At 37.0% G+C, this 26,194-nt stretch overlaps 1 protein-coding gene across 1 annotated transcript in view; it reads right to left on the bottom strand.

Annotated features, from left to right (window-relative positions):
* The window catches only part of CCDC148 (coiled-coil domain containing 148), a 291,005-nt gene that overhangs the window by 73,645 nt on the left and 191,166 nt on the right, over nucleotides 1-26,194 (bottom strand). The window contains exon 11 of the mRNA XM_033231425.1: nucleotides 11,076-11,216. Coding sequence (XP_033087316.1) covers nucleotides 11,076-11,216 — 141 coding nt within the window. The remainder of the gene's footprint in view (nucleotides 1-11,075; nucleotides 11,217-26,194) is intronic.

Raw genomic sequence — 26,194 nt, 5'->3', positions numbered from 1 at the left:
GGTGAAACCCCGTCTCTACTAAAAAAATACAAAAAATTAGCCGGGCGAGGTGGCGGGCGCCTGTAGTCCCAGCTACTCGGGAGGCTGAGGCGAGAGAATGGCATAAACCCGGGAGGCGGAGCTTGCAGTGAGCTGAGATCTGGCCACTGCACTCCAGCCTGGGCGACAGAGCGAGACTCCGTCTCAAAAAAAAAAAAAAAAAAAAAAAGGAAAGAATCACAAAAGGGAGGGTAGGAAGCAGTTAATCAGAGCAGCCCTCAGCCAAGTAGGGACACTTCAGCTCTACTGGCAGCAAGTTCTTTTGCAGTGAGGATGCTTGCTCTAAAAGATCTCAGTGGATGGATGTTAGAACCAAGCTCAAGTTGGTGTTCAGAGTGCTTCAAAGACATGTTTCCGGGGTCCAAGAAGTCTACGGGAGGTCTTATATTCCATATTCTCAGGTTTAAGAACATGTAAAAAGAGTGCTATAAGCCAATTTTAGATCATCTGAATGGCACTGTACTATTGAGTCCTGCCATGGTGTTTTTATTTGTGTTCACATTTCAGGTGGCCCTAGTAACATATTATATAAACTAACAATATTTATAGTTTGAGTCATGTTTGTCTAACTGGGATCCAGTTAGATCACTCTTTCTCTCTCTCTCTCTCTCACTCACACACACACACAAACACACACACACACTCCTCTTTAAAAGAAGTCTCAGTCTCTCTGTTACACAAGGTTAACAAGGAGAGTCATGAGGGAAAAGGACCTGGAAGAAATGGATGACCTGGGCCAGGACCAGCAGCTACCATCTCACAGGGCCCTCTCTGCTATGTACTTGCTTCCAGGCAACATTCTAATTTTCCCACTACCTGAAGCCCTGAGATCTGTATCACTCTCCCCCCTCAACAGCAGAGCATTCAATGGAGATGAAAGGCAATCAATCACAGGCATTTGAAGAAAACTGCAGAGGACAGTCCCACATCCTGCAGTCCCCACAGTGCACACATGCCTTCAACAACAATTAAAGGCCTCAATGGAAACAGATAAATTAATAGAAAGAGAGTAAATAAACTCTTGTGGAATCAGTCAGGGCAAAAAGTCTATACTCTAAGGCCTGAACTTTGATTAGCTATAGCAAAACTATAACTTCTGTTAGCATAAGAGCATTCACACTAGGAAGCAGTCAGACCAGCATGGGCCAGTGTGAAGACACCTGCCCAAATTATAGTTTGATGATACTGGAACAGGAAATAAAAGGAGGTCTAAGCATGGATGAGAACAAAGGCACTCTCCTAACTGCTCCAGCTTAGGTTAATGTTAGGTTAGGTTAGGTTAAGGCTTTGTTGATACTCCCTGAGAAAGGCAGGAAGTAAATCTCAAAGTCACACTCTACATGTGTGTGTACACATGCATACACATATATTTGCATATACATGTATGTATGTATATGCACATATATATTTAATTTGCTATACATAGGCATGCTTAATTTAACCAGTGACAAACTCTATATAGTTCATTTCATTTTATATTTTTAGTTTTTCTCTATTAACTCTTTTTGTTGTGCTTATAAAGTCTGAAGCTAAAAGACATCCTTCTGCATTATTAATAAGAGCTTCCATTGATCTAAGAATTGTACATCATTTTGTGGCAGAGCAGGTAAACACCTCCCTTTAAACAGAGACCAGAAAGGGGGCAATTTCTTGAGTGGATGATCTCTTATAATTGCATGAGGTATGGAGAATGGAGGACTGGGTATAATATATGTCACAATAAAGGCACTTGGTATGTACTTATTGAACAAGTGAATAAATGAATGATAATTTTGTTTGGACCCTTAATGCCCCATTTGGAATTATACACAATCTTATTGTCAATGTATCTTACTAGGAGTTGATACCATTATCCTATGTTAAAGGGTGGGGAGGCTATTGGAGAGGAGGCAAATGCCACACAGGGCATTGGTACCAATACTCAATATAACAGTAAATGAAATATGTTGAGCCATAGTATTTTCTGAAAGGTGACTTTGGGATTTCAAAATAAAACACAGATTGGAAGACTTGTGTATATAGTTTAAAATAAGATCAGCAAGTCATGAAGTCATGAAACTTATGAAGTTAGTGTATGTTTTATTTGTTTGAACTATTTAGGTGCTAATGAGTACATTTTGTTGATGATTGTCACTTAGAACAACAGGATGTACAAATGAGTCAAAGATTCTTTAGTTTAAAGTGGATAACTACAGATAACTATTTCTGCATGCCCTATGCTGTAATTAGAACATTTCTTCTTACTTGACCTTTCAAAGGATTCCACAGTCACTAGTGTTGGTAGAGTTCTGCCACTCTAGAGACATTCTGCTACCAGGTGAAGAGTAACCAGGCAACGAGAAAAAGAACTGTATTCATGACATTAGTTTTTGAACCAGCGTTAAAACCACTGCCTCTCATTATTATTATCTTTATCTCATTTCTATCTTTTGTATTTGGTTCTCATGATTTTTCTAACTGCCATCTGCTCTACCATTCCACTGGGGTAACAATAATAACAGTAACAATTAGAACATCATTTACTGAGGCCTTTCTAAGTGCCAGGCATGTGCTAACTGCTTCACATGCCTTTTCTTATCATACAAATGCAAATAGCACACAGACACAAACACTGAAATGGAGAGAAAGTAATTTCCCTCAAGGCCCCGCAGTTAACAAGTAGCAGTGCTGTAACTCCAGCTCAGGTCTGAGGGAATGCAAAAAGTCCCATGCTCAATACCACCCTGAGCCATTCCCAACTTGCAGTGGGCTCACTGAGTTTTTGGCCTTCCATATTTGCTACCCACTCTGTAGTTTTTTTTTTTTTCTCTCCTTCCATCATGGCTCTTCTTCATCTTTATTCTGCTAAATACACCCTCTTAGATCAGCTCCGATACCTCCATATCTAGGAACTTCTTGGCTCAGGTCTTAATGAGGTTGTTAGTGTACCATTTAGTTATAGTTTTAAGGCCAAGATATAATTGAATAAAGGTGTATTTGGCCTGCTCTCCTTCTTTTGAGTCTTTAGTGAAATATCATTTCAGCACCATGGAGGTACCAGGGGATATGGAAACTACCCTATACTCTTCTTAGGGGGAATGCTCATCTTCCACTCCTCACATAGCTGGGGACTTCCTCTCCGCTGGAGGGTTCACAGTATGGCCTCTCATTCTAATTGGCAAATGTGGGAGAAATGACTGAACAAGTTCAGCTCAGCCCAGTCTCTCTCTTAAAATGCCATCCGTCTTCAGGTGGCACTTTCTCCCTTCTCTGCCTTGCAGTGAGCAGCCTGTCCTTTTACAGGAAGATCTGGATAGTCACAGCTCTTTCTGAGCCTAGAGGTGAGTCTGTTCAACGGTGGAAGTATCAAAAAAATGCCAGGGGCCACAGGGGCCAGCCACAGTCTCTAATACCTGGGCTACTAAATTCTGCCCTCTTGGTTCAAGGGTCATTCGTCCTTCTTCTTGAATGGTAGAACACACTTGCAGTTGAGTCCTTTTATCGGCCTGCCTCTCACTACTATAATAGAATTTTGGGGGTTTATTAGCCTTTTTTCACGTCATACTCTCTCTGTCCCTTTCAGTCCAAGCTGGCAGTGTTTGTAATAAAATTTTCCCAAGAACCCAGCAGGACCTCTGTGGATTTTTTGGGAATTCACTACATCAGACAAAAGTTATACCACAATCTTTTTGAAATAATCTTGTCTCTCTCTCGGTCTCCTGCCGAGATGGCTAAGGGATACTACCCTTAACCTTCCTGGAGGCCTGCTAGTTTGAAAAGATCCATGAGAAGCACCGTTAATCTCCTGGAAGGGTCTTTCATATGACTAAATATAAATACTCTGACCTTTGGATCTTTTCAGGATTAAAACAAAGGATTGTATATTCACACCTCAGTCTGTTCTTCATACCACAGTGTTGGCAGTAATTTGTTAACGCTAAGATCCTTTCCAATCTAGACAGGCCAAGACGTTCCCAAAGCATCAAGTCTTGATTCTTTTCACTTAAACTTCTTCCCTTTATTTATCTCTTTTCTTTTTACTACAAGCAGCAAAAAGAATCCAGGTGGCACCTTCAACATTTTTTTTTTGTTTTGATATCTTCGTTCATCAACTAGGAAGTTCATTTCTGGTTAATTTGTTTTCCATCTAACTGCAGGACATGGCTGTCCTAGGCTTTCTCTCACCACATTAACAGTGATCCTCCTTTCTCCAGTTTCCAATAAGACATTCATTACTTACTCCTCAACCCTTACCAGTCACATTGTTAACATGCATATTGCTACTAACAGTTGATTCAAGGTATTCCAGTATTTTTCTATCATCCTCAAGATGATATCCTCAAAATTCTTCCAGCTTCTTCCCACTTACGAATTCCAAAGCCACTTCTGCATTTTTAGGTATTCATTAAGGCAGCATTTCACTTCCAGATACTAAAATCTGTAATAGTTTTTTTAAATCGTTGTTTATAAAAATTATCTCAAGTTTAGCAGCTTAAAACAACACTCACTTGCTAGCTCAGAATTCTGTAAACCAGAAGTCTAGCATGGTGTGGTTGGGCTCTCTGCTTACGTTATCACCAGGCTGAAATCAAGGTGTTGACAAAACTGAGTTCTCATCTGGAGAAAAAATCTGCTTCCAATCCCATTCATAAAAATCCAGTTCTTTATGGCTATGGGCCTGCAGGCTATAGGTCCCATTTCCTTGCTGGCTGTCAGCCCGGGCTACCCTCAGCTCCTTGAGGCTACCACATTCCTTGCCATGTGACTCCCTCAGTCTTTTATCCATCAATGGTGGTCACATCCTTCTCATGTTTCAAGTCTCTGACCACCCCACTCTGCGATCACTCTGCCTTTAAAGGGCTCATGTGATTAGGTCAAGACCACTCAGATAATTTTAAGGTCTTCTGTGCCATATAATCTGACCCAATCATGGGAGTAAAATCCACAGTATTTATGGTCTGGGTGATTATACAGGACATGTCTGGAGGGTAGGTAGGGGATCCTATTGCCCATCTTAGAAACCTACTTATTTTGGTGTTATTCATTGACCCCTTTAAATTCAACAATCCTGAAAAAGCAGAGTTTAAAGCCTGGGAATTTTTTAAAAAATTATTCTTCTGTGCTCACCTTTTTTCCTACTCTTAGCTCTTTAGATCAGTATACTATTAGATTAAAAGACACTGGAGAAGAGATTTTATAATGCCATGATTCATTGCCCTGATAAGAACCTACAAATTCCCACACTGGGAGAATGGCTCAGATCTGAACTGGGGAGGTACTCTGAATTCTCTCCTGTGCAAGAGCTTCCAGAGTCTTCTGAAATAAGAACCTGCATTCTGTTTATGATAGTGTACTGGTTTTTGTTTTACACTATTTCTCCTCTTCTTGGTTCTCTGCAGAAAGCATGTAATTGGGGTACTATGAGATCCCCTGAGGGCGTGGGGGAATACCCAAGTACCAATGCCCTAGCAAAGCCATGCCTTTTGGTATTTACTGGTATGATGTTACAAGAAGTTAAGAATTCACAAAGTGACAGATCCCTCCCCAGAAAGATCTGTAAGGTAAGGCTGAAGGTCACATCAGAGGTATCCTAATATCTTTGAAAATGCTCCCCACCCCTCAATTGTACAAAGCGGCTGGTGTGCAGATTAGGAGTTGGCTAAATTAGAATTTTGAAATGCCAGACCAAGGGGGAGATATATCTTCTTTTTATGTGAGTCTTGCTTAACATCTCCATTTTGGAAGTGAGGCTAGAATCCTTGTGGTGGATTCTGTGGAACTCTAGATGTTGTTGCATCACACAGCAACAACATCTCCTAAACCTCAATAATGCAGATAATTTTTTCTGTGATTTAAGCTACACAAAGAGACACATCTAGAGAAAGGGTGGTATGGGAGCCAATATTATATGGGGTCCATCTAGCATGGAAATTGTGTTTCTTAGAATAGCTCCCAGGGATCATTTATAGAGAGGCATTATCTTTTGATTTTTATCATGACAGCAATTTCAGAAATAGAGAGATGCTCCTGAAAAACATCAATATCATCTAACAACTTAGGAATCAAAACTTTCTTTAAGTCTTAAGATAAAACTATGAAAACTATAACTATTATATTCAGCTTGAGTTTTAAAGCATAGAAGAAAAAGTGATTTAAGGAGCTGGGCATCTATGGGTAAAATTAGCATCGAATACAAACCAAAATATTATTCCAGTAAATTGGTCATAACAGACAAATTGATGGAAAGAAGAATTAGGAGGAAGATTATCTCTTGTTCAGAAATTGTATGGTGAAGTTTTCACATGGCACAGTTTCTCTGCCTCTACTGCCAGTCTCTGAGGAGAAGGGAAAGCCAGGTAGATGAGACAGCAAAGCAACACCTCTTATGACAGCAGGGAGCTGCTGGTGGAATTTTCTGCCAAGCTGCTGTTAAAAGCTGAAGAACCAAAATGTGTCTCCAACAGATAAAATAGTTAAAACAAAGATCATCTAGGTTTGTGGTGAGTATATGTAAAGACAGCTAGAACTTCTGGTCAGTATCTCTGAGTTGACATGGAAATCTCCTTTCCTACCTCAAACATGTAGAAATGCTGGACAAACTATAACACAACTACACACACACATGCGCGCGCACACACACACACACACATACACACACTGTCAAAAATAAAGATGTAACCTAAACTCAGAGCAGGCAGAGAGAGTTGAAGAAAAAGGGCTTGAGGAAAACTGGGACCCAGTATAGGTCTGCATAGCTGGTGGCCGGGCCTTTAACATTTGTCATGGGACCTGTGCTCACAGGAGCTGGAATCAAGCTACTTAAAAATAGCACAAAGTCACATAGGACTTGTCCAGACACAAAATCGGGACTAGATACACCATAATCACTCTCTGCAAAAGTTCCAGGGAGACCAGAGAAGAAAAGGGGTCAAGTGCAGAACCCCAGACCAGTGCTATGCACTAGCCCTAAATCAGATGCACTCTAGGCTCACGGCATAGTGTTCCAAGTCTAGAAACTGATACAAAAATTGTTCCCAGGCCAAAGGGTAAAGTGCATATGACCCTCAACAGAGACACACGTAAGAGCCACCTGTAGAGATGCTCTTGCTACCAGGTCACAGTTCATGAAGAGAAGCATAATTCATAAGAAACAGTTTAATAATCTTGATTACTTGATCATTTTAAATTTCCGTGACACTATAGATACTACAGGCAAAATTAAAAGGCAAACAACCAACGAGTGAAAATACATGCAACCCGTATAGCTATAAAAAGAAAGAGAGGGTGCTGACGAGTTGATGGGTGCAGCACACCAACATGGCATAAGTATACATATGTAACAAACCTGCACGTTATGCACATGTACCCTAGAACTTAAAGTATAATAAAAAAAAAAGAAAAAAAAAAGAAATAGAATGTAGAATTTATAAAGAGCTTTTACATATTAATTTAAAAATGGATTTTAAAAGTATGAATAAATGAGTTACAGAGAAAGAAAACTCTCCAGTAAACATGAAAGATTTTCAACTTCACAAATGATCATGGAAATACAAATTAAAATATTGATAAGATACTTTTCAAATTTACCAGATTGACAAAAGTCAAAAAGCAAAGTTGTAGTATCTTATAAACCACCCCCCAAAATCTTATAAAGTTGAAAGTATTTGAATCTACAACATAGTTATTCCCCTTCTAGGTGCACCCTAGTGAAAGCCTGAATACATGCATCAGTACAAGCTGGCTGCTGCAGCACAGCCTGTAAGAACAAAACGTTGGAAACTTAAATGTCAACCACCAAAGAGAATGGATAAATACTAGCTCACTTCTACTATGGAACACTGTAGCAATTACAAGGCTGGGTGCGGTGGCTCACGCCTGTTATCCCAACACTTTGGGAAGCTGAGGCAGGTGAACCATCTGAGGTCGGGAGTTTGAGACCAGCCTAACCAACATGGTGAATCCCCGTCTCTACTAAAAATACAAAAATTAGCCAGGTACAGTGGCGGGCGCCTGTAATCCCAGCTACTCAGGAGGCTGAGGCAACAGAATCTCTTGAATCCTGGAGGCAGAGGTTGCAGTGATCTGAGATCACGCCATTGTACTCCAGCCTGGGCGACAGAGCGAGACACCATTTTAAAAAAAAAGAAGTGAACTAGGCCTATGTGTATTACTAACACCGGTATTTTTTTTTAAATTTTACTTTAAGTTCTGGGATATATATGCAGGACATACAGGTTTGTTACATAGGTATACATGTGCCATGGTGGTTTGTTGCACCCATCAACCCATCATCTAGGCTTTAAGCCCTGCATGCATTAAGTATTTGTCCTAATGCTCTCCCTCCCCTTGTCCCCCACCCGCTGAAACACAGACATATTTTTAAAACACTGCAGAATGACACAGCATGATAGTGTTCATGAAAAAATTAAAGTCACAAATTACATGTCAAAATATCTTAAAATCTATATATGGCCTGGAAAGATAGAAGTAAAATTCCTGATCATGATTGTCTCTATGTAGGAAAGAAGGGAAATGGTACTGAGGAAGGTCTCAAAGAGGATTTCAACTTTATCTGTAATATTCTCTCCTTTATTTAAATTTTAAAACTCTGAAACAAAATGAAAAATGTTAACATTTTAATGCTAGCCAATGTGTGCTAATGTCTATAACGTATCAATCTTTACTTTAAAAATTATTTTCTAAATGAAAAAGTATTTTAAAAATAAAATAAGTCGTATGCCTTGGTCCTACACAATTGCTAGGGTTTGACCACAAATTTGGCTTAGTTTCCCAAAACATTGTAATGTCCTCTATACTCTATATAAACAGGACAACAAATTTGATAGGGCACTTATAATATCTTTTACTATAAAGGGCAGGACACTTTATACATGTAACACCCTGCATGAAGCTTAGCAAAATGCAACTAGGGATGAAAAAATGCATTCTAGGCATGGAGGCTTTTATGTTTTTTCAACATGTGCTACTTTAATGCTCATAGGTATAGATCTCATCTTGCATTCTAGGATGAAGAGAGGATATTTAATTTACACACATAACTAATGATACTGAAATTCTCCTCAGCCTTCATCTTTTCAGGCCTAAGTGTCCTTGTTTTAAGCTGCATTTAGGTTAGCCCTTTGGGGGCCTCAGCCATTAAAACAGCTTAATTCTTCCTTCCGTTACTCTGTTTGGTTTTTGTTGTAGTGTTTATGAGGCAATTGTCAGCCCCATCTGCAAGCTCAGGAAACTCTCTCTCTCATCTATTAAATGCCTTTCTCTCACTTCCAGAAATCTTACAAACTAGTGATGTCCCCCCATCCTCTCCGGTGTAGCCATGCCAATTCCTCAACCCAAACTGAATTCGCACAATTAATTGTACCAACTCCATTCTCAATACTTGAGTTATTTGATTTAAATGGCTTTACCTGTCTTTGTAAACCCCCAGTAAATGAAACTGTTTCCAAATCTCTTCATATGACATTTAAGTTGACACCGCATGCAAACAAGTGCCTACAAATATACTACCTTTTGTGGTCATGCTAATTCACAGTGAGAAAATGCTTCGAGGGCCCAGGTAGAAGGATATGCTTTTCACATGCTGTACTTCCATATCAGTAAATAATTGGTAAGTTCCCCCACTCCAGAGATACATAGCTCACTTACATTATTTGAAACATGATCAATATTTATGAGTTTTGGAGGTACATGTAATTATTCCCTTTAATCATCAACTCTCTTGATAGGGACTTGATAAAACCACCCTATTTACTTCCTCAGAAGCAGAAATCAAATTCATTTTTGAATTAAAATAAGCACTGTGAAGTCTATCTTCTTGGCAGCTGACTTTGTCAAATGATCATATAACTTCTATGTATGCTGCTTTCCACACATGCTGCCTCTACACCAATTTGCTGATTCAAAGTCACAAAACAAATCAATAATAATGACAACCGAAGTCTAATAAAATGTGGAAAAACTGGCTTATAGCTTTAAAATACATAGTTCCTTTACCCCACATATTCAACTTGGAAGGAACAACTTCTAGGCATGAGCTTCTTTGACTTAGTTGGTCACATAGCGCAAAATGTCAACTATGTTCACAAAAAGGAAAAGTTTGTCCACCAATGACCATAAATTAATTAATCATTCTTAGCACTGTAAGCAGCTTTTGCAAAGAAAAGATTTTTTTACACTATATAGATCAAATCAAAACAGGTGTGTAAGTTAAAGCCATTTCCTTTTATTCTGCTGATCACAAATTAATTGACTTTTTGTGAATTATTTCTACAGAGACTAGCCACTCCATTTAAAAAATGGTTAATATATCTGATTAAATGTGTAACAAAAATATTTTTATGGCAAATTTCATAATTTTTGTTGTGGGAAAAAACATAAATGCCTAAATAAGTATCTCATACATATATTTAAAACAACAACAACCCTTAAGTGTATTCTATCTTCCATGGAGAATCAACAATCATTTCTTTTGGTGTATAGTTTTAAGATTGTGCAACAAATGTTTACTCAAAAGAGGAATGATGAATTTGTGTTAGTAATCGAGAAACAAAACCATCTAATACATAGCCAAGAAGTAAACTCTTTAAAGGGCATTTTGACTTTCCATGAATTGCACTGCCTCTAGTATAATATATTCTACCAACAAGGATGTTTTTGGCAATTATTTACCACATTGCCATCAACCAAGACACTATCCCAGCACCCTCTCATTTTTTGCCACGTCCCTACTTATTACAGGATTTAACAACCTTCACAAACCTTGTTTTTTTGTTGTTGTTGTTTTGTTTTTTAACCTACAGCACCTCTTCTAATCACAGGTACCTGTGCTCACACAAATCAACAAAGTGGGTTCTCCTCCATGTCAACAAATCTTTGAAGCTCAAATAAACTTTTCATTAGGAGTAACATTCCACTAGATCTTTATGAATGTTCTCAGAACTGCTTATGAGAATTTCATGCCAAACATCAAGACCAAAAAACTCAATCGGGCCAGTAAGCATTCATGCACACATTCATATTGACAATAGATTTTATACTTTTTTTTTCTTCTCTGCCCTTTGCAACAATTCCTTCTTCTTCCACAATTTCTCTTTCTCCTCTTCCTTTTCTCTTCTTCTGGCAGAAATTTCCATTTCCAGTCTTGCTACCTCTTCCTGGTGGGCTCGCCATTGAAGAACCTGAAATAAATAGAAAAACTTCATTCCAGTAACTATGCACACTGAAGTTATTTCACAAGTCATAATAAGACTAGGCTCTATATAAAGCAGATGTCAATTTATTCCCAAATAAATGTTTAAATTCTATGTGCACATGACTGTGTGATGTATCTGTGAAACGTGTGTGTGTGCGGGTTAAAAGGAAAAAGCAACTTTAAAATCATGTCATTCAGGAATTCTTCACCTGGATTCATGGAGTGGGGTTCCTAAAGAGTCTATGATTTAACTCCAAAGAACCTGTATATTCCCACAAATAGTAAGTAAAAATTTCTGGTTTTGCCCATTTTTTTTTCCAGAGGTTAAACAACTTTCAAAAATTCTCAATCCTAAAATGCTTAAAAGTTTAAGAATCTCTGCTATATTTCAGCTTTCTTGTTTTATAAGAATGGAAAACAGGCCTGAGTTAAGATGAAAAACCACTGTAAGACACTTAGAACAACTTTCTGGGTACCGGTATGTGTTATTGGTAGAAGTATACTTGCTACAGCCTTTCTGTTGGGTATTAGGTTATATGTAAATATGTGGCACAATATAAAAAATGCATAGCCTTGATCCACAACCCTATTTCCAGAATATTATTTAAAGAAGACAATTAACTGGACAAGTGCACAAAAATGTACCCACAGGAGTGTGCACTACAGTGCTGTTTAAAACAGAAAAATCGAGAAAGTCTAAAGTCTGGCAAGGAGATGGCTTAAATCAATTATGGTACTTTTATACAATGACTGCCATTGAAAGATGATGCCATAACTCCATAGTCATTGAAATAGAAAATATCCACAATATATTATTAGATGCAGAAAAGCAGATACAAAGCCACATTTGCAGTAGATCTCATTAACGTAAAATATCAACTATGTATCTATGCATAGAAAGATTTGGAAGGGGACTTACCAAATAACAATATTGGTTATCTCTGAATAGAATCATTTCCTGGGATTTAAAAAAATTATTCTTTAAACCTTTCTGTGCTGGGTGACATTTTTTCAATAAGTATTTATTATCCTTGTAAGCAGGAAACCAATGAAACTAATGAAATAAAAACAAATACTTATCTGATCCATGTATATATCTGGCTAAGGAAGCAGACAGCAGGGAAATGTAGAGGTATGAAAAATTCTTTTTATATTAGCATTCCCAATTAAATACTTCATTTCTTACGTATTTCATGTAAGCATCATTTATTAATGGTAATATATATGATGAAAATTAAATAAAATAATGTCATACAAATACAATTAAAGTGAGTCTAAACAATTAAGTTCATTTTGCAAAATTTTCATTTTCTAAAGCAATATTTTGCCTTGTTTATCAAAATAACCCAGGAAATTTCTACTCCTGGTTTTTAAACATCATTCAGTTTAGCCCACTTACTGCTTATCCTGTCCATCATATTGACCTTTTTCTTGGGAACCCCATTCTCAGAATATATCATCCCTGCTTCTGTGCTGACCTGCTTTCAAACCTTTCCTTTCTGTAATTTATCTTCCATCTTTCACTTGCTACAATTAAAATCAGTGTTCTGTCATCCCATCAAATATTACTAGTGATCTCCCTCTGAAATGCCCAAAAGATAGTTCTCTGTTCTCCATTCCTTGACCTCATGGTGATGGCTGACCCTGTTGACTATTGTTTTATGCTTAAAACTCTTTCCTGCCCCAGGTCATGACATTTCTCTCCCCTGTTTCTCTACCAACAGATACTGCTCTCTTCTTCCTGTTTCCTGTGTCTACCTTATAATCCCAACCCTACATTATCCTCTCATTAACCTCCAACCTCTCTATCTATGTTCATTATCTGATGTGCTCATCCACTTCTAGGAGTTCATTCAATGTTTCTGACCACAAAATTTATATTATCCGCTCTATCTTTTTGTCTGCAATTCAATCCTATATTAACAAATTCTTTAAGACTTAGCTATCTGTATGTGCACTTAAAATCTAACATTTCCAAAATTAAATTCAACATCTTTAACTTTGCCACAGCTTCACATCAAACCCTGTGCACTTGCTTCTCCTTTCCAAATATCCTGGTTTGGTCTGTGGAACCACAAGTCACCATGTAGTTTGGATTTTTTTATTACTATGTATACACATCAACATGACTGTCTCTTTACATTTTATATCTGACTTGGAAGCTCATAAATTTCCTAAGCTCAGATGAATTTTTATTTATGACAAACTAATTTCCAAATCATTGAGCTTGGTTGTAGTTGCCTAGTCCATCCAAAGTCTTTCTGCCAAAAGTATTTAGAACAAGATCAGAAAGCTCAAAAGGATGATGTCAACTGATCAATATAGAATCTAAATAATTTAGTTTTCTCACTACCAACAAATGCCCCCCTTTGATGTTGCTAATACATAATCTCTAAGTAGTGTTCTTCCTCTGCCTTCCCTTATATGGCCATTCCTATTCTTAGCTCATGGAGTGACTCAAAGTACCCCCTGCTTGGAATTCCCTCAGATTTCCTCTTCTTCATAAAATACTCATGGTCCACATCTTCCTTGAAACATTCTACTGCCCATGCTTATCTCTCTTGTCTTATTTCACTGACCATACCATAACTGCTCTCTGAGAATGTTAAATACATTGTTGGTTTCCACTTAGAGCACAGTCCATGCATTTGCCTTCCCCTTATACTGCCTAGCAGAGTACTGGTGCATCATAGGTGCTCAATAATTAACTTTTATTCAATCCATCAAAATGAATATTTTAAATGAAGCTGGATAAATAAGAAAAAATGTTAGTATTAGAATATACCACTTTGCAACAAGTACTGTAATAATGGATCCTAGTTAATGATCATCAATGGCTGCTAAAAACTTCATATTAACAATTAATGGAAAACTTTATAATGAATGGATCAAGCTGGAAACAAACACATGGAATAATCTTAACATCACAGAGGAACAAGCAGACATTGTTCCTTCTAATGGAAGCATACAGCATTCCCATGAATTATTCTCGCCAAAAAATTAAACAGAATCTGATCAAAGCCCTAGACCTACCTATCAGGTTATAGGAAATTCAGCCAACAGAGAAACACATTATGCAATAGTATATGGGAACACAACCCACAAAATTAAAATTTGTGAACACTCAAAGAACTTTAACAAATTACAAGGAAAAAATGAGGGAAGAACTATGAATTGAAAGAGATTTAATAAACATATTAGCCAAATGCAATACGTGGTTTATATTTGGATTCTGATGTAAATAAACCAATGTAAAAAGAAATTATGAGATAATTAGAGCTATTTCAATACTGATTAGTTAGCTGATGCTATTGGTTAGTTGACGCTATCAAGGAAATATTGTTAAAGTTTTTAGGTATGATAATAGTATGGTTATGTTTTATAACTTTAGAGATATAGACTTTAATTTTAAAGCTAGATACTTAATACTAACAGATTACATGGTGCTTGTGATTCTTACTACTATTTCAAGGGGCGGGAGGGAGTAGGTAAGAATACAGATAAAACAAATGTGACTAATGAATGGATAATGGTTGAAGTCAGGTGATGATAGACTTTTATAGGTTTTAAAAATTTTCCATACTAAAAAAAATTGAAAAACAAAATAAACTGTAAAATGTAATGCATATGCAAAGAGATTTATATAATAAAATACTGTAGTCTCAAGGTTCTGTGGCAGGGCCGAGACGGGCGGATCACGAGGTCAAGAGATCGAGACCATCCTGGCTAACACGGTGAAACCCCGTTTCTACTAAAAAATACAAAAACTAGACGGGTGAGGTGGCGGGTGCCTGTAGTCCCAGCTACTCGGGAGGCTGAGGCTGGAGAATGGCGTGAACCCAGAAGGCGGAGCTTGCAGTGAGCTGAGATCCGGCCACTGTGCTCCAGCCTGGGCAACAGAGCAAGACTCCGTCTCAAAAAAAAAAAGGGGGGGGTTCTGAGGCAGTAGGAAGGAAGATTTGTAATACACTGAAATAGTGAAAAGAAAAATTCAGCCTTTCTGAGCACTGAGACTATTTTTTATAAATTTTAATGGAAATAAGTTAGGACTTTAGAACTACTCTTCTCATTTTTTTATTTAAAACTAATGGGAACCATCACTGAATGACCTTTGCATATTATATGATGTCCTATGATTTAAAGAAGCAAAAGCATAAATCAAAATCTATAAATGGAAAAGATTTCTGTTTCCTAAGGCAAGTATAGCAAGAGAATAACTAGACCAATCAAACTGGTACAACCAGTTTACTCACCAATTTATTTAATTTACCATTCCCTGTCTTTGGCAAGTCTAAATGATGCTTCTTTACTCCAAAAAAAAAAAAAAAAAAAAAGTGATAAAGTTATGTTGATTTTTAAACACTGATGTACACACCAGAAAATCCTGAAACAGCTGCAAATTCAACAACCAAAAGTCAATAGTTTGTAGATCTTAAGTAATATAAGAAAAAAAGAAAAGAAATGCTGTAAAAAAAAAAAAAAAAAAAACACCCTAGAGCAAAGCTTCAGCCTTCAGAAACTAAATTGCTTCTACTTAATATTGGAATCATGGGGATGGTCAGGAACTCATAGAATTTTACCGGAAGTCAATAATTCACAGCATTATTTCTAATTATAATGCTACCAGGAAAAAAAAGGGGGGTAAAGGAAAGAAGGTTGTCGGAAGCTAGAGTGGTGAGATCTTGACAATGAGAAACAGACTCAGCAGCAATTGGTATGTAAGCAATAAGGCAAAACAGCTTTTCAGAATGCACACTAGATAAGATGAAGAATCTGGTGGCCATTGAAATAATCCTTATCCAATGGATCCTCACAGAGATAGTCAAGGGATGTGAATGGCTCCCATGTGGAGAGAATGACAAACAATTATGGTATTTTCAAGACGCCTAAGGATAAGAAAGCTGGCAGGTGGGCAAAGGAATCAATACTAGTACAATAGACTAAAGCACAGAAGACTCTGAGTGAACAGTGAGGAAAAGGAAAAATAGCACAGAAGAACATTTTAGTAGTTTTATTTTAAAGGCTTTGCTAATTATATAGCTTTAAAGAGAGTATGTGAACATATAACCATGTAACAATAATAATCACAAAAGAACATTACCACAGTGGCAGCCAGGAGTGTGTGTTATAGGAAAGTATTATTTAGACTACTAACTACAGGGCATTTTTCCAGGTTTTAATTAATACTTTGCTTAATATGCCTACCAATGGTCGCCTTTGATTGAGACCTTAACCTAACAGAGGATAAATGACATTTAAAATATGTTTGTCTACTGCAAATTAATGGTTTAAAATGAAAATGGATAGTAGCATTACGTATACTCCTCACTCTTAATGTACAGTAAAATGGTTCAACTGAAATTAATAAGCACACATTCTCAGAAAGAACAAAGTAGTAGAAAAACAAAAATGAAGTCCATGAAAACTTCAAAGGTAATGATTGAAATTAACATCAATGAAACAACATTAACACAATTTTACATCAAAGTTGAGAGCTTTGAAAACAATTTATTATAAGTGTCAGTATGGCATAAAGGAAATGAAAAATGAACATCTGCTTTTGAGACCCATCTTTGCCACCAACAAACAATATTGTTACTTTGAGCAAATGGCTCATTCAGTTCTTTCATGTGTTAAAGGGAAGGACTGTATCAGGTCACCACTATAGTTCACTTAAGTTCTATTACTCTGATTCTACATTTTCCTTAGATAGACAGATTGTAATATACTATATGCTCTGCATTTTTCTTCTCCAAGCAAAGCTGACTTCAATGAAAAACATCAGTATTTTGTAAACCTTTTAAATAATAACAATTAAACATTAATATTATATTCTATTGGCCATATTTATGGAAACAGTGTGTGATGTGGTTGTTTTATATGGAAAATCAAAAGAAAGGTACCATCTGAGCAGTGCCTATAACTGACAATAATGAAATACAAAAAATTGCCATTTACGAGAGATTATTCTGTGCCAGGCTAATGTTTATTAAGATGTTAAACACATGGTATGATGTAATCCTTGAAACAAGCAAACCTGTCTACTTCACACTTCATCTGCCTAACTTCTACTTATCCTACTCAAGTCTTGGCTCAGATGCCATTTGCTCCAGGAAGCCTTTCCTAACCCACCATGCCGAGATCACATACCTCTCTACTTCTGTAGCACATTGTCCCTATTCTATTACAGCATGTATCAAGTGTTTGGAATGACCTAAGGGACTGCAAACTTCATAAGGGCAGGGACCAGCTCTGTCTTATTCATAGGTTGTCTCCAAGGATTAGCACAGCATCTGCCACTCAGTAAGGGTTCAATAAGTACTTGTTGGGTGACCGCATGGACAATATCCTGAAGTTAGATGGACAATATTTTCTCTTCTGCCTCTTGCATTGGTCTTTAAAAAGAAAAAGTCTCCCATCACACATGCTACCATTTTCCAACTCCCCCACCATGGGACTTCTGATCCCTTCTTTCCTCAGTCCTAGCTGTTTCACTGCTTCCTAAGCTTCATTTGTGCATATCTGATGGGGAAAATAATCAGAAAACTTGTCAGGATTTTCAGCAACTAATTTATATGTCCATCAAGATTAGAGGACATGTGTAAAAACTAGCAAACAAATCCCTTTCTCTGTCTTCTTCCTAAATGTTACTATAAGCTTCTAAATTCAGTTCAGCTGAGTAAACTTTAAATTTTCATTTATTAAATCTTTAACAGTCTGATAGCTCCATTAAATATTTTTCCAATGTACCACTGTTTTTCAATATTACCTACCTAAGCTTTTTAAACTTATGTATTTCGTTTATGTTTAAACTTTGCTCATGAAATACAGTACCTGTGATTTTGCATGTTATTAAAACTTTCTATTCTCCATTTGGCATTTCTGCTTAGCAGAAAAATTTTGTTTTTATTCTTGGCTTCACAATTATTCCTTGGTTTCTTAGGTAACTTCATAAGTTCATTTTTTTATCACCTCTCTTTGATAACCGCTTTTCATTTTCTGTGGCCTTTTATTAGTCTTTCTCAGATTCTCAAAGATAATGCACTATTATTATCTTGACTGTTCCATGTCCTTTACTTTTCAAATAAAATCTTGCAATGTTCCATTTAATTGGGTCCTGGAAGGTCTAACCTTAGTATAAAACAAAACTTTTAGAGGAAGAAACAAACTAAATGCCAATAAGCAAAAATTATCAACAGCTACTTTTTCTGAAATGATAAAATTTACAAAGGGCCTATCAGTCAATTTTATTTATGAAAGAAACAAAAAAAGCTGGACTAAGGGTAAGGAATTCACTTGCTTCTTGGCTGTGAGATTTTGGGAAATCACTTCCCAGTTCTGGGCCTCAAATACTCTTCTAAAAATTAAGAGGACTAGATTAGTATTGTCTAAACAATTCATTAATTAGATTATAAAATCAATTTTGTGGATAGCAACTAGCATTTTTTATGCAACATGATAGAGTGGAAAATAACAGAGATCATGTCAATAGATTAATGCTGTGTCAAGAAATTGTTTCCATTCTTTGTGTGTTCATTTGTGATGTAAAATACATTTCTCACTGTAAGTCACAGTCAAAGAAGCTCGAAAAACACATCAGAAAGCTCTCTATAATCCCTCCCAATGCTAAGATTCTATGGCTCTGTGATAATAAAGACCAATGTTTTTATGTCACCATCATTGAGCTATAGTCTTTCTTCCTTCTGCAATCAACTCAGAAGCACAGCATAGATGAGATAACCCAAGTTTTGAAATCATACACCAGAGTTTGAGTCTTACCTCTGTGACCTATGAAAGGTGTTCCTAGGCATACTGTTTAGCCTCTTAGAACCTCAGGTAAGTGTAAAATGAGATGATAATGATGCACACATGACAGGTGGTTCTGCAAACACCACCCATTTGCACAAACAAGAAACTCAGGAATCATCCTAACACTGCCTGTCCCTGACACTCCATGTATCCAAGTTCTGTTGCCCATTACTCCTGACTGTACTTCCCACTATCTCTTAAACCCATTCAGTTCTCTCTATTTCCATAACCACTACCCTAATTCCATAAGAGCCTCCCTGCATCCACGGTTGCCCCTCTCTCTCTACTGAGGCCAGAGTGAGTATTTTCAAAACAGATGTCTGATCCATCTCATTCCCTGTCCACACTCCCATCTCCCTGCCTAACATCTTTCAATGGTTTCCACTGCTCATGGGGTAATGTGTAAACTTCCAGGTATAGACTACATGGCTCGCAGTATTTGGCCTAGCCTATGTCTGCAACCCCAACTCATAATTCCACACCAATTACCAATTTACCCTCTGTTCCAGATGTACCTTACAGATAGATCCCTGAACAGGCCATATGCCCTCCAGCTATACAGATATCGCACATGCTATTTTTTTTTCTTTTTGTTTGGAGTGTTCTTTCCCCCTCCCTGCCCTACACTCCACGTTCTAATCAATATTTATTCAATCTCAAATTTCTGCTGCAATTTCTGTCAGGGAAGCCTTGCCCACCACAACATGATATCAAGCCTCTTAGTTATGTGCTCCCATAATGCTGTTTACTTTTTCTTCAAGGTAATTCTCATAATTCGAAATTAGCCTTTCATTCTTGTAATTACTTGACTGGTGCCTGTTTCGCCACTCAACTGTGATCCCCATGAGGACAGGGAACATAACTGATTGACTAACCAATGTATCTCCAGTGCTTTACAAACCCCCCGGCACCTAATAGATGCTCAATAGATATGTTTAAATGAATATGAAATGAGGTAAGAAAGCAAATGTGATATAAAAATGCTATTTATGTGCCTGGATTGCTGCAGTTGCATTCTAGCTGACATTCCTGACTTCATTGTCACTTTGGTTCAAACCATTGTGTACACATATATTTATTGGATTAATTTTCACACATTTTTGCTTCTCTGCTCAAGCCTCTAATAGCAGTGGCTTTTTGGCCACCAGTTCAAGTGGACTTAGAGTTATTTATTTATTCATTTATTTGTATACCACCTTGTCCAAAAGAAAGACTCAATCTTTCAAGGTGTATTTGGATGTGACCCTGTACACATGACTTTATTTCCTATGACTCCCCAGGCTTTCGTCCTTCTCTGCCTCTTCCTTTCCTCCCCACTCCTACATATTCTTGCTTATCTCCATCCCAGGTCTTGCCTGAAAAGCTCTCATTCCTGCTTCTTGACCCTTCAAGGTTATTCAGTGCCCCATCCTAATGATTTCACCTAACATTTGTCTATCCCATCTCTTACCTGTGTCTGTGAATAGTGTCTAAAATACACCCCTCTTAATGACTTTTTAACTACGTACTTTGTTTTATCTTCATTTCACTTACATTTGCCACTATATAAATTGTATTATTAATCAATTGATTTATTTTCATGTCTGTTTTTCTGTTTAGACAGTAAGCTCCATGATAGCAGGGACTTGCCTTATTCACTGTTCTATCCCTACTCCTGGAATAGTGCCTCCCCCAAAGCAGATACTCAATGAATATTTCTAGGGTGGATGAATAAGTATCTAAAACTCAGATTAACATAAACAGAACTAAAGACAAAAACCACATGATTATCTCAACAGATGCAGAGAAGGCTTTCAATAAAATTCAACATCCCTTCAGGTTAAAAACTCTCAATAAACTAGGTATTGAATGAGCATAACTCAAAATAATAAAACTGTCTATGACAAACCCACAGCAACATCATACTGAATGGGCAAAAGCTGGAATCATTCCCCCTTGAAAACCGGCACAAGACAGGGATGCCTTCTCTCACCACTACTATGCAACATAGTATTAGAAATCCTAGCCAGAGCAATGAGGCAACAGAAAGAAATAAAGGGCATCCAAATAGAAAGAGAGGAAGTCGAATTACCCCTGTTTGCAGATGACATGATAATTCTATATATAGAAAAACCCATAGTCTCAGCCCAAAAGCTCCTTCAGCTGATAAACAACTTCAGCAAAGTTTTAGGATACAAAATCAATGTACAAAAATCACTAGCATTCTTATACACCAACAACAGCCAATCCGAGAGCCAAACACGAATGCAATCCCGTTCACAATTGCCATGAAAAGAATAAAATACCTAGGAATACAGCAAACCAGGGAAGTGAAAGATCTCTACAATGAGAATTACAAAACATTGCTCAAGGAAATCAGAGTAGATGCAAACAAATAGAAAAGCACCCCATGCTCATGGATAAGAAGAATCAATATTATTAAAATAGTCATACTGCCCATAGCAATTTACGGATTCCATCTTATTCCTATCAAACTACCAATGATACGCTTCACAGAACTAGAAAAAAACTATTTTAAAATTTGTATGAAACCAAAAAAGAGCCCAAATAGCCAAGGCAATCATAAGCAAAAAGAACAAACAAAGCTGGAGGCATTACGTTACCTGACTTCAAACTATACTACAGGGCTACAGTAACCAAAACAACATGGTACTGGTACAAAAACAGGCACATAAACCAATAGAACATAATAGAGAGCCTAGAAACAAGGATGCACACCTATGACCATCTAATCTTCAACAAAGCTGACAAAAACAATGGGGAAAAGACTCCCTATTCAATAAACAGTGCTGGGATAGCTGGCTAGCCATATGCAGAAGATTGAAGCTGGGCCCCTTCCTTACCTCATATATAAAAATCTACTTGAGTTGGACTAAAGACTGCAATATAAAACCCTAAACCATAAAATCCCTAGAAGACAACCTAGGCAATACCATCCTGGACATAGGAATGGGCAAAGATTTCATTACAAAGACACCAAAACTAATCGCAACAAAATCAAAAATTGGCAAACGGCATCTAATTAAACTTAAGAGCTTCTAAACAGCAAAAGAAACTATCAACAGAGTAAACAGACAACCTACAGAATGGGAGAAAATATTTGCAAGCTATACATCTGACAAAGGTCTAATATCCAGTATCTACAAGGAACTTAAATTTACAAGAGAAAAACAATCCCATTAAAAAGCAGGCAAAGGACATGAACAGATACTTTTCAAAAGAAGACATACATATGTCTTCAACAAGCATATGAAATAAAGCTCAATATCCCTGATCATTAGAGAAATGCAAGTCAAAACCACAATGAGATACCATCTCACACCAGTCACAATGGCCATTATTAAAAAGTCAAAAAATAACAGATGCTGGCAAGGTTGTGGAGAAAAGAGAACCCTTAAACACCGTTGGTGGGAGTGTAAATTAGTTCAACCATTGTGGAAAGCAGTATGGTGATTCCTCACAGAACTGAAAGCAGAACTACCATTTGACCCAGCAATCCCATTACTAGGTATATAGAGGAATATAAATCAATCTACCATAAAAAGACATGCATATGAATGTTCACTGCAGCACTATTCACAATAGCAAAGATGTGGAATCAAACTAAATGCCCACCAATGACAGATTAGATAAAGAAAATGTGGTACATATACATCACGGAATACTATGCAGCCATAAAGAAGGACAAGATCATATATTTTGCAGAAACATAAATGGAGCTGGAGGGTATTATCCTTAGCAAACTAAGCAACAGAAAATCAAACACCACATGTTCTTATAACTTATCCTTTAGCTAAAGGATGAGAACTCATGAACACAAAGAAGGGAAAAACAGACACTGGAGTCTATTTGAGAGTAGAGTGTGAGAGGAGGGAGAGGAGCAGAAAAAATAACTATTGGGTACTAGGCTTAATACCTGGGTGATGAAATAATCTGTACAATAAGCCTCCATGACATGAGTTTACCTATGTAACAAATCTTCACATGTGCCCCTGTATTAGTCTGTTTTCACGCTGATACAAAGAACTACCTGAGACTGGATAATTTATAAAGAAAAGAGGTTTCATTGACTCAGAGTTCTGCATGGCTAGGGAAGCCTCAGGAAACTTACAGTCATGGCAGAAGGTGAAGGGGAAGCAAGGCATGTCTTACATAGCGGCGGGAGAGAGCAAGGGGGGACCTGTCACACTTTTAAACCATCAGATCTCATGAGAACTCACTCTCATGAGAACAGCATGGAGAAAGCCACCCCCATGATCCAATCACCTTCCACCATGTCCCCTCCCCTGAAACGTGGGGATTACAATTCAACATGATATTTGGGTGGGGACATAGAGTCAAACCATATGAACCTAAAAGTTTAAAAATAATAGTAATAAAAGAAAAAAGAAATCTCTGATTGGCAATCATATACTTGTCTAGTACCTAAACCACACAGGGCCAGATGAGTACCATCTAGCATGTCACTGCTGAGATTACGTGATTTCAATAGGAAACTTTAGCCTGACAAATTTCTTACACAGACCACACTTCCTTCCACCTATCCCCTTGCCCTCTTTGTGTCTCTAGTGTTTTATTAAGGAGGCAGGCTAAAGTCATGAAGGTTTCACACAGCTGCTAGGACCTGGATTCAGCTTTGAAGAATTCACAAAGGAGGATTCAGATTCTAAGGGAATAGTAAAGTTTAGAATACAATAAGACTCTACTTTAGGGCATATACTCTATGAATTGAGGCCTTGAGTAAGTAAGGCTTATGTATGTGTAACTATCTTCTGCAGTGGGTAGAGGGCACCTACCTGTTCTTTTTACCTCCCATGGAAACTATTGCAATGCCTGGCACAGTAAATACTTATTAAAGGTGTATTAAATATATTTAGCACTTTATTATCCTATATTAAAAAGTTTATTAATCACTTCACATGTGTATCCCACTTCCCAACTAGATTATATACTCCCTGTATTCTGGGGACAAGTTGTATGCCAATTTTGTAATCCATAAAATCTACCACATGCTAAATTCAAAGGTGATACTCAATAAAACTCATTCTTAAAGATACTTGTGATCTTACAAACATCCCTTTAAAAAGACAGCTTTCTGCTGAGCCTGAAGTTTAATTTTAATATCAGAGATTTTCCATAGATCTACCAAACCCCGGAAATGACTCCTCTTTTGATTCTGCAATTCTGAGCTTTCTTATCTTGGGCTGTGGTTAAAAATAAAATATCTAGTACATTTACCTAACAAGGCATTTGCTTAATTAATGCAAGTTAAATGGATTACAAAGAAGAAAAGGAGTTATCTAAAATCCTTTTCTGTAATTAGGGGATTATGATGCCTAGCAGGGGAAGGTGAAAGATGTATATTATATAATGTAAATATACATATTTACATTATATATTATATAATGTAAAAAAGCATTAGTAAACTATTCTTAAATGTACAGGTTTACATTAATATAACCATACTCCTTAAAGCTCTGATATTTCCTTTAGAGTTATTATTTTAATGAACAGAACCCTCAAGAGAACTGCTCATAGATCAGTAACCACTGTAATTTTTTTTTTTTTAACGACCACTTTGGAGCTACAAAATAGAGACCACTGCTGAGAACAAAAATTAAGGAAAGTGATTATAGAGTGTGATAAAAGTGATTACAGTATATGGATTTACTAACTTATAGGACCCAAATAGGAAACCTTCAATGAGAATACTTTTTCCCTCATCAGCTCATTCCTTTCTAGATATAGCACAGAATTAACAACTGATAATTTAAAGAAACCGGCGGTACTTTTAATCTCTTGACTTGTTACATCTTAGCTATACAGGGAACCAAGAATGGAATTCAAACAAGAATCACAAGATTATTAACTGGGAAAAATCATAAAAGAAAGTGACTTCCATAATCATCAGCAGAACTCCCTTCACGTGGGATGTTATTCAGCAACGAATATTTCAAACTAAATATAGTGCATGTTGATACGTGTGCATTTTCTGAATGCCATCTTCTAGAAAGAATAGTCAGAATATACTTGGCGGAAAAGGAAGCAACACCTTCAAGACAGAAAAAGAAGTGGGGATGGGAGGCAAAGGATAAAATGTAAAATTAAGGAGCTATTATATCCATGCACAGGGGCCTCACCCAGATTATCCCCAAAATGCTAAATGGAAGGTACAAACATCAATTCTCTGAGTACTCATAATATGATAAATTCAGTCATCTTGAATTTTTTCCAAATAGATACTAAAAGGCAAGATGCTGTACTGATATTACAATATGTTTGTGGAAATGGGAAATCTTATTCTTTTCCATAAAGCCTTAGTTAACCTCTGCAATGAATGTTCTGACCAGATAAACACTAGAATAATGTATATTATTCTGAATTCATTTGTTTTATGTTCAAGATTTAGCCAGCTTTACTTCTAAATGATAACTCCACCAAAGCTCATTTATACATTCCTCCAGCTTCCCCAATCTTTGAATTACTTATTCCGTATATGTTTCTTAAAGGAATAGCTATGACCCCTCATATAAAATTCTATACTATTCACCCAAGGAGACAGCTCTGTCCTAATCCATAAAAATGTATTAAATAGAACATATAAAGCATGATGGTGTGAATCTAATAGACACTTATGCTAGGAGGTTTAGAAATATGAATTTGGTCTTTCAAGTCTATGTTCTATTGAACATTTCCTGCTTACAGATAACTACTCTCAGCTAGAAAAAGATGCTATCTTTCACAACAGAGCTAATGCAACCAACCAATAATCCTATACACCATTATGCGCAAATGTCTTGGTTTTTTATTTTTTTACATTTAAAATTACTTTGTCTCTTCATAAGAGTCAGTTTTTTCATATGTGTTACTCCTCTGTCTCATATACATTCCATGGAAGCTTTAATCTTCACACAAGGGGAAACTTCAATCTTCGAATACTATTGTCATTAGTATTTAAAGTATATTCTGTTGAATTAATAAGAAAATGTTTCTAACTTATAATTCATAAGTATATTTTAAAGAGTTAGTAGCATGCGGAATCAATAACACCAATTGTACATCTCCCTTGGCTAGCTGGGTCCACTTCCTCTAGTGTTTCCTTTTCGGTTCTTTCCTTTTCACTCAACCCACTGGGGCCTCAGTACCACAAATGTG

This window comes from Trachypithecus francoisi, unplaced genomic scaffold (genome assembly GCF_009764315.1).
Source record: "Trachypithecus francoisi isolate TF-2019V2 unplaced genomic scaffold, Tfra_2.0 Lachesis_group13, whole genome shotgun sequence".
In the NCBI taxonomy this organism is placed as follows: domain Eukaryota; kingdom Metazoa; phylum Chordata; class Mammalia; order Primates; family Cercopithecidae; genus Trachypithecus; species Trachypithecus francoisi.
This window is presented reverse-complemented; position numbering and strand designations above follow the sequence as displayed.